Source organism: Buteo buteo, chromosome 9 (genome assembly GCF_964188355.1).
Source record: "Buteo buteo chromosome 9, bButBut1.hap1.1, whole genome shotgun sequence".
Taxonomy (NCBI): domain Eukaryota; kingdom Metazoa; phylum Chordata; class Aves; order Accipitriformes; family Accipitridae; genus Buteo; species Buteo buteo.
The window spans coordinates 6,307,748-6,317,942 of NC_134179.1; the positions used below are offsets into that span (position 1 = coordinate 6,307,748).

Below are 10,195 nucleotides of genomic sequence, written 5' to 3' on the forward strand. Positions count from 1 at the left end.
GCTGACTCACTCTACCCAAACAGCCCAGCTTTACCTCCTCTCTGACCTTTCTTCACCTTCCTTACAGGTCTTGGGAAAAGACAAGGGAGAGAAACAGGGACTGTACACCAGGGCTGCAGCACTGTGAGAAGGCAGAGGGAGAGGCTCATGCCAAAGCTGATCTCACAAAGCCACTAGATGGCAAACACCTCCCGTTGCTGGTGCTCCAGCCCTGCCAACCGCCTGCCTTCTCTACTGCAGTCGGTCCCCTGTCTGTAACTTGCCATCTCAGCCAGTGGAATTGCCCTCCTGTAGCCTGTCACCCACATGGGAAGGGAACAACCCCCAGAACTGGAAGCTGAATGATGCTAAGGAAGTGCTTAATGAAGGGGGATAGAGTTCTGTCACCATTGCTGCTCTTGTGTAAACTTTTTTTCTTGGTGAGGTGGGAAGGGGAAAGGCAGCATCAGAGGTTCATGTGCAACCCTGTGCTAACTGCAACCAGCCAGAACACCTAAGGCAGGGCTGTAGATCAATAGTGCAGGGGAAGAAAGATACCCTGCAGTGCAAAGTCTGTGCTGTGTTCATAAAGCTGTACTTGAACAGCATGCAATCCCAGCCCCTGCCTGTGTTGCGTGCACACAGGCTGTACTCCACTACCTTAAGAGTTGTTCTTTCTCCTGTTCCTGTTATACAGAGATCCTGCCCTGAGGCTTGGAGTTTTCCCACTCTGACAAACTGGCAGATACACTCTGGTATCCCTGAGGCACCAAGAACTTCCACGAATTAAGGGAATATGCTGATGCAGTTACCTCCACTGAAATCCCTGCAGCACTGAGAAATCCAGGTTCTACCCCCTCTCCCAAAGCTTTCTGAAAATGACCACACTTTAGGGATTCCTCTGCTTGAACGCCATGAATGTTATTACCAGAGTGCACTCCTTCAAGTCTGTCAGGTTCATAACCATCCCAGAGGTCAAATTACTTCGCCAGGATAGAAAGAGAAACAACAGGCCTGGCAGCCCCTTCCTGTGACTGGTGCAGGGAGGGACTGCTGTGTACACTTACTTCACCTAAACCATCTCAAATCAGGCACAATGACCAGGGAGTGGGGCATTCTCAAAGGTTTAACAATAGCTCCTCAGATACCACAGTGCTGTGGAAGGGAGAGAGTGCAGTTATTTTAGGCAGGTAGAAATCAGATCCATGAAGTTTTCTCAGTTCCTTTGGGCCAGTATTGCTTTGCAAATTGCTTCTTTTTTGATTGCTGTGTAAACAGCTTACACATGCGTTCACAGCCTGCCAGCTTTCCTTTGCCAGGCCAACCCCTGCGCACTGATGCATTTATAAACACACTTCTTGCAATTGGTCATAATATAAGAAAAAACAAGCAAGTCAAACTGTTGGCCTGCAGCCAAATAATTGCTGACATTAGCTCTACAGGATGAATGAGAGGATGAAATGCCTTGAAAGAGGAATGTTAATGAAAAGACAAAAGGCAGGATGCACAAATTTCAGGTCTCTGGTGTGGTTCTACAATAAACCCCAGTCCTGCCCTGTAGAATGCTCCTCTGCTGTTCGAGCTTGTGTTGTTTCACTGATGCACTTTTTTCAGTGCACAGCTCAAGTCATTCCGTTCCTGGGCCTCACATCCACCAGCCCAGCAGCCTAGATAATGCAACTGAGGAACGTTGATGTAGTCCGAGATAGTTTTTGCGTGTGTTCTCTAGTGCAGAATTTGAACTAAGCTGAAAGGTTAGCTCATTGGTACTCAGCAGTGTCACTTCTACCGGTACCATTGTACCGAGCCCACTTGGACAGAGATGAACACAGTGATTTAAACCGGAAAATGCAATCCGTGTTTTTCAGTCTCACATTCCGTCCTTCAGAGCTGATCCTCTCCTCCCCTGGAAGCCCACGTAGAAATGTTTTAACAGCTGCTTCTCATCCTCATGGCGATTCCCATGATTTTGACTGCCGTTCTCAGATACCTTCCAGTTTTCTGTATCGCTCAGTGATTTAGTGAGAAGTGCGCTGGTAAACAGCTGGTGTAGGAAAGCATTTGCCGGCGTATCTCACCGGTTGTCCACGGGAGTTGCTGTAATACCCTGTGCATTCGGTAGGGCTGACACCGCGGCTCTTCACAGCCCGTTTTATTTTCCCTCCGTACCACTGGCTCACGCAAGGTCACAGGACGTTTGCGGGAGACACCAGCTAGGGATAAGGAACAAAGTAGGCACGTCGCCTGCTTGCGCGGCGAGGCGAGGCGAGGCGGGGGCAGGCTCCTGCGCCCACAGGCCGCGGCGGGCCGAAGGGAGACGCCGCCGTGGCGGCCGAGGGGAACAGCCCCAGGGGCTGAGCTCCGCGCCGGCTGGCACCGCGGGGACCGGCCACCCGCTGAGGCTCAGGCCCGGCGGCCAGGCGGCTTCCGCGGGCGGCGCTGCCGAGCCGCCGCTCCGCTCCGTTCCGCTCCGCCCCGGGGCCCGGATGCAGCCGGCCACGCCGGCACGTAAGCAGTCCCCGCCGCCGTGGCGGCCCCGCCATGGCGCCGCCCGCTGCCCGGCTGGCGCGGCTCTCCCGCAGCGTCTCCTTCAGCGCCTGCCACCGGCTGCACAGGTGAGCGGCCCCGGCGCGCCCGGTCCCGCCGCCCCGGGACGCGGGGACACCCGTGGGGCGGCCGCGGCAGCCCGGCTGTCCCCCCGCCGCCCGGCCCGGGGAGCCGTCCTCCTCGGTGGAAGGGCACAAAGGCCTCGCAGAGCTGCGGGGTGTTTGCGTTAGCGCATTGCAAGTGACCTCTCCGTACGGAGGCGAGCCCCGGTGTGCGGGTGTGCGTGCCTGCTGTCCAGCGCTTCCCGGTCCTCCTTGTTGCAGTCCGTTTTCGGCAGCCCGTAGTAGCCAGACCCGGTTTTAGACATCAGTGCGTAACTAGGTTTGACGAGAACTGAAGCTTTGTTTTTTGATGGGGCGAATTATACTTGCAGTTTGTAAGGAACTCACTGTGCCTCTAACCTGTCGCCTCCTTCTCAAAACTTACGTATTCCTAAAGAGTGCTTTGACCCGAAATACTCCTTGGAGTCAGCAGTTTAATTTCTTAAAAGGAAAGATTCAGAGAGGGAAGTCGTTCTTTGTACTTCTTGGAGAAGCTCCCTAAGCTTTGTTAGGTAAATAATAATATGCATAGTTTGCTCCAGGCGCTTCCTCCTAGGAGCCCAAGTGATTTTGGCATACTCATATGTGAATAGCTGGTAGTGTTTACACAGCAGTGGTATTAGGCAGCTGTTATGAAACCTGCATATATACCTACAAAACCACAGCAAAAAGACCCCTGTTGTTGACAGCATCCTTTCACAGGCCAAATAGTCTGGTTCTGTTTGTACCTCCTGAGTAGGAAAAGCTAGTGGGTTAAATTTGGGAGTGTGAATAGATGGAAGAGCTAGAAAGCAATCACGGTTGAAGCTAAGCCTAGAACATCTGTAATGGATCCTGAAATGCCATGTCTGTATTTCTCACAGTAAATCACTGAGTGATGAAGAAAACCTGAAGCTGTTTGGCAAATGCAACAATCCAAATGGCCATGGGCACAACTATAAAGGTAAGGAGTTTACTTCCATGCTTACACATGTAGTCATGGATGGAGGCTGCTCTCAGGTAGGCTGGTTTGAATGCGGAATAACCCATGGGAGACCTGGGCCAGTCATGTGTCTCAGCAGTCTGGTATGGCTTTTAGCAGCTGGTTTTGGGGTTTTTTAGAATTAGAAGGAGTCCTCAGCAGCAGGGGGATTGAACCAAGGCATGGGTTTGCAAGCTATTAAGTTAAATACATAATAAATATTTATCTCAAAATGTCACTTCGTGAATCGAATCTACTTGTTTATAATCTGCAAAATCATTGTGTTTTGAATGAAGATTTTTCTAAGCAAAAGACATGCAATTTAAACAGCCTGTAAACTGTATTTGAATGTTGTTTTCAAAAGTTCTTCTACATCTATACCCCATGCACATAGAATCAGATCTCTCCAGTTATTAGGCTGGCTCCCTGTTTAGAACTGTGTATTGTAGGTACCCTGAAACCTCGGCTACAGAGCTACTAGCTTTACCAGGGAAGGCAGGTTGACAGATTGTTAGACTGAAGATCTGTCCCTCATTTTAAAGCTGACTTACAGGCACAACAGTTCTTGCTTTCTCGTATAAGAAGGACGTTCCCACTGTAAAAAAAATTGCTGGAAAGCTAGGGAGATGCCTCTCAAACTGTTCCAGTGGGGGTGGAGAGTGAGAAAAAGAGCATGAAGGGGCTTTTCCACTCCAGAGGAGAATCACAACCAGGCTCAAATCGCTGTCTTTCTATTTTTGTGAGTTGCCCAGTGAGCTGTGATTTTGTTCTCAGCTCCTGGAGTTAGTGGGAAGGAATGCTGAGCTTATTAGGATAATGTTTCCAAGTATTTGTGTCTTTTGTTGAAAGGACTTCTGGGTTGAAATGACACCTTGCAGTAATTCTAGTACTTAGAGTTAGCGGCCACCTCATCCCTTACTTTCCTTCTCTGGTATTCCGTTATGTCAGAAGACTTATAAGCTGACCCCACATCTTACGGTCTCGGTGGTCTGGTGATTGTATGGACACCTAGAGTATCTGCATTGTCCAGAAGACTTTGCTGATTGAGAGACTCTGACCTTGAGTGTGCTGGGCACAGGCATGTAGGCATAGGGAGTAGGTACCTGAGAATTCATCTAGTCTTATCTTGGCCTGCAAAGGGCACTTCAAGGATAGTGGTGTACCTCTAGGCATCAGACCTTGGAGAATGACTTCTTCGAGGAGCTAGGTGACTCTGAGCCATTATTCTTTATCAAGTGGATACCCATTTTATAAAAACAGTGACACTTTTAAGTGGTGGGAAGCTTGCACTAGTCCTTGTGGATTAGCAATGAATGGGTTGTCTGTCCCAATCACTAGTGTACTTTGTTAGGTTCATGGTGTCATGGTGTTGTTGTGACCTGATATTTTTCTTTTTTTCAGTTATAGTCACTGTGCGTGGAGAGGTAAGTGCAAGCAACATTTTTTTCCATTCCTTAGGGTGGCAGGATAGATGGGTCCCTGTCTTCCACAGTACTGAAGTTCTAGCTCAATTGCTAGGTTTCCCAGGGTGTTTGTGGAAACTCTGTACATATCACTGTAGAAGAAGGTTTTTCATAATCACTGTCCTATTCACCTTGCCTCTAACAAGGATTTCCAGGTGACCGTATTTAAGTCCAAGGTTTGCAATCATCCTCTGGGTACGTAACTTAAGTCTGCCAGAGCCTCGCTGCAGAATGTATAGGTTCTGGTCGGATCTGTGGGGCACCTTTGGATGACTACTGAGCCACAGGGAGGCTTAGAACTTCCAGTAACTGATTCTGTCTGCTGTTTTATCAAGGTATTTTGCTGCAAATTGTCGTGGTTTAATCTCAGCCAGCAACTAAGCACCACGCAGCTGCTCACTCACTCCCCCCACATCCAGTGGGATGGGGGAGAAAATCGGGAAAAGAAGTAAAACTCGTGGCTTGAGATAAGAATGGTTTAATAGAATAGAAAAGAAGAAACTAATAATGATAATGATAACACTAATAAAATGACAACAGTAGTAATAAAAGGATTGGAATGTACAAATGATGCGCAGGGCAATTGCTCACCACCCGCTGACCGACACCCAGCCAGTCCCCGAGCGGCGATTCCCCGCCCCCCCCTTCCCAGTTCCTAAACTAGATGGGACGTCCCATGGTATGGAATACACCGTTGGCCAGTTTGGGTCAGGTGCCCTGGCTGTGTCCTGTGCCAACTTCTTGTGCCCTGGCTGGGCATGAGAAGCTGAAAAATCCTTGACTATAGTCTAAACACTACTGAGCAACAACTGAAAACATCAGTGTTATCAACATTCTTCGCATACTGAACTCAAAACATAGCCCTGTACCAGCTACTGGGAAGACAGTTGACTCTATCCCAGCTGAAACCAGGACAAAATGTAAAAGGAAATTCTGCTTTTGCAGTTGTTTTTCACCCTTCATTGTGTCATTGTTCTGTGTATTCTGCAGAGTTATTTACATAGCGCTTTGGTTTTGACATTTTCCAAGCAACTTTTTGAGGATTTCCAGCTCATAGGAAGGGGTTTCTATTCAGATCTGAAATTAAAATTTTAAAGCCTCTTCTTTCTACATTCCCCAAATACGCTGTGAACTACACAACCTGATTTTGTTCTGGAGCTGTGCCTTCTCCAGATGGGAGGATGCCCTGAGCTCAGGCGGGTCTCTGTTTTGTCCCTGGTTGTTCAACCCAGCAGTTTAATGCCTGTTTTCTTGCTTATGACCATGCTAGATTGTTGCTTGAAGAGTGAGTGTTTCAGCGAGTTTTTCCTCCCTGGTGTCAGCTTTTATGAGAGAGTGGAACCACTGGAGTTGTTTGTATGCTGTATCTAGCCTTTGGGAAACATCACAGGAGTAGGTCTGGAACTCAGTGCGTGAAGGTGGAAAGATGTTTTTCTTGTAACTCAGATGTCCTGAGCACACAGATTTGTACAGGCTCACGGCAGCCTTAGTAATAAGGATGTGTAGCTAGGCTACTAATCTCCCTTTTGTTTTCCCTGCAGATTGACCCGGTCTCAGGAATGGTTATAAACCTGACAGACCTGAAACAATATATGCAGGTAATAGCACTATTTTCCTGCACATCCCCTGGGAGAATTGGTTAGAGCTTAGTAATTTGTCTAGTACCAGGGTGGAGACATGGTGAGTTGATAATGGTAGGAAATAAAGAAGAAATTAAGGAATGATTTAAGACTAAAATGCTTTAGCACTGTGATGTGAGGCAGTGCCATGTCTCCAGCTAGGAAGTTAACAGGTGGATGTAGGGCTCTTACCCTTTTTTTACATACTGTTGCCTTGCTCCATTCCCATGTGCATGGTAATTTGAGCCTCAAGTCCACTGACCAACTGGGACAAGTTTGTCACTGTTTTCTTTCTGCAGGAGGCGATCATGGAACCGCTTGACCACAAAAACCTGGATAAAGATGTGCCGTACTTTGCTGAAGTTGTGAGGTGAGTGATGGGGACTCCTCGTGGCATTGGTTGCAGGATCAAGGAACAGTCTTCAAGGCTCAGTCCTGCATCTGAAAGAGCAGCCTTGATACCGGTGTGTGTAACACACCTGTGACACGCTGGTGCGTGTCAGGTGGTGGGTGCCCTGCTTGCCTCCTAGCCCTGCTGCCATGCAGCCTGCCTTACTGTGCTGGGCTGGGTGCAGGCCTGCTGGGGCAGCTGCCATCCCACATACCAAGGAAGGTGCCACTTGCTCGCACCTGAGAAGCCAAGCAGACTTGGACTTTTCACATGAGCCTACCCTGTGGACAGCCTGGGGAGACAGATATGACCTGTTAATTAGACCTCACTTCATCCATGTTTGCTGGCAATGGTTCAAGCCCCACTTACATTAAGGGTGTCATCATGTGAAAGCTGCCCAGATGGCTCCCTGTGGCCTTTAGCATCCCCTCTGGCCCATTCTGGGTACAGCTTCCTCAAATATCTTTGCTGTCAGTTCTGAATCTGCTCGTGTTTCACTCTTAGCACCACAGAGAACGTTGCAGTATTCATCTGGGAAAACCTCAAGAAGCTCTTGCCCATGGGAACTCTTTATAAAGTCAAAGTGTATGAAACGGACCAGAACATTGTCGTTTATAAAGGAGAAGAAACAATCTCTGAGAAGTGAAATGAGCTTAAGCTCAATTGGTCAGAAACTCTGCTGCATGATCAGATCAGTGGATTGCTTCAACCCTGCCCACAGTATTTCTTGCACCTAGACGTTGGTTACATATTACATAAGGGCAAATACAGATGTTTCACAAGAATTCTTGCAGCAATCTAGCAATTTGGGTTCTCAGAATTTGTTGATTTTGTCTGCTTTTTCTCAAGACATTCCTGTTTTGCAAACCCAAACTACCAAGCTGATGTGAAATTTACAATTGTGCCATGATAAGTAAAGCAGCCTTCTAGAGAGGAGATGGCCTGGCAAAGTGTATGTCCTGTCCAGTCACAAAAGGCTTTGATTTTTCTTTAATTAAACATTGGATTAATTTATGATTTTTAATAACCTGGGCTCTGGTGTTGTTTTGCTTCTTGCACAAATAGAGAAACGTTCTTGAGAATGAGAACTACATGATTCTCTTTTTCTTCTTTTTCTTTTTTTTTTTTTTTTTATGTTGCTACAGACTCATTTCTTCCTGTGGCTAGCAGGCCTTTCTCTGTATAAGGAACTGGTATAGTGAGCAATATAGTTGTTTACAAAGAAATTCCTAATCCAAACTGCGGAGCTAAAGAGAACAGTATGTTGTTGAGAATCAGCCTGGGAAGCTAAGGAAACTGCGAAGTTGGAACACCGCAGCCCCGGTTGTGTCAGACTGCCCTGATGCATGGGTGAAAGTGGAAGTAGGCGAGAATAAACCCTTAAATACTGGTTATCCAGTTGGTGTCCCAAAGATACCACTCTTGTGAAGTTTTGCTGGGAGAAGGCTTTTCATCTTAGAAAATTCTGGCTGACTTTGTGTCATTGTAGTGCAAGTACTCACTTCTTTGATACCCTCTGGTGGTATGTCAGCTCAGGGCGAGTACAGACATGTAGATGTAATCCTCATCTTGCTGAGGACTCATCCCTGCTACAGGAGACTTTCCATTCTGCATCTGATCGTCGAGAGCTAAAATAGTAGGGGAAGACCTGTGATACCTTGAGTCCCTCTCCACTGAAGCCTCCTGAAAGCTCGTTGGCACAAGCAGCCAGATGAAGCTTGTTTTTCTTAGGGAGGTTTTTATGAGTTCTGTAGGAACAGGATCAAGCTCTCTCTTTCGTCTTTCTGGGGAAAGCAGTCAGCTCATGTTCCTGCTGCGATGATCAACAGTTACTTGGTATTTTCATCATTAGACTCCCATGTCGGGAAGGCCTTGTAGACAAAAGAAGCACTTGTTATGCATCAGTCATCAGGGCTGCAGCTTCCTGCTGTCATTTGCAGATTAGGAGATGCAACACTGTTCAGCATAGGTTGTTACAAAAGGATGAGGCTGTGAGATGAGTTTAAATGAACACTAACCAAATTGTTCTGAAGATTCCTGAAATTGTAGGCATACTGTGAAAGTGCTGAAGAGGAATGCATGTAAAACCAGTTAGGGAACAGTTATTTTACAATTCCTGTGGTTAATAGCCGTAAAATCAACCTGTCTGTCCAGAGGCAGAAGTGATAGTACTGTGAACAATTCTCTTTATCACATAAGTGACGTTCTGAAGCGTAATTAGGTATGGCCATGAAGAATAACTTAATGCATACAATTAAAAAAGTGATATCCAGTGTAATAATTCCCTTGCTTTACAAGGAAATTATGCATCTGAATAATGGTAGCAAAAAGCACCATTTAGAAGGCTTAATGAAGCTTGCTTAATAGTTAACCTTGGCCACACTCTACTACAGGCTGAGGGTGAAGTATCCTTCTGTAGCTACCAGTTCTGCTAGAAAGTAGTTTTTACAGTTTCAAAAAATCCTTTGACTGCTTTCTTTTAAACTGTGAGTGCTTTATATGAGGACAATTCTGTGCTGTCTCCTGCCTTGATCCGTCTTTGCTCAAATTTTCTGGATGAGCATCTAAAAGAGAGTAGTGAGAAAAGGCTGGAGATGAGGGATATTCCAACCTTCCCTCTTTGGCAGAGCAAGACCTCTGACATGGGAGCTCCAGTGTTGGGGTTTTTTTTCTTCTTAAAGGTAGTGCTTTGGTGAATAATTGGCTGAAGGTTCATTCCAGTGGCACACAAGTAGAGAGTGCTCAGTGCATCAGGTGAAGGGAACATGCTGTTGACACACTGTTGCCCCTTCTTCCCCCTTTTTTTCCCCCCAGATGTGGAATCAGTCGACTTTTTTCAGTGTGGGCTCTGGCCAGGGAAGTTTTGCAGTTTATCTAAATGCTTCTGCTGGTCTGTAGTTCACTAGTCTGATATGTCCTTCTGGTTTGCTAAAGTGATGTAACTCATACTGGATGATAGCTGATGATGGTGATTCACAAAGCATTTGGTGTCTTCAGTGAGTCATGGAGACTAAAACATACCATGTGGTGTCTTTATCAGAAGAGTAATTTAGCTGTTGACGTTGACAAAAAGCAAGCATACAAATGGTTACATCTATATAGCACAGCCCATTGCTATTGTTAGCATGAAGTCA

The 10,195-nt window shown here is 46.8% G+C and overlaps 1 protein-coding gene across 1 annotated transcript; it reads left to right on the forward strand.

The window, feature by feature from the left end:
• Positions 1–2,266: 2,266 nt before the first annotated feature.
• Positions 2,267–8,164, forward strand: PTS (6-pyruvoyltetrahydropterin synthase). The gene is made up of 6 exons (XM_075035112.1): positions 2,267–2,594; positions 3,491–3,570; positions 4,990–5,012; positions 6,593–6,649; positions 6,970–7,040; positions 7,566–8,164. Exons 1-6 carry the CDS (start codon positions 2,521–2,523, stop codon positions 7,705–7,707), a joined length of 447 nt encoding a protein of 148 aa, XP_074891213.1. The 5' UTR covers positions 2,267–2,520; the 3' UTR covers positions 7,708–8,164.
• Positions 8,165–10,195: the final 2,031 nt, after the last annotated feature.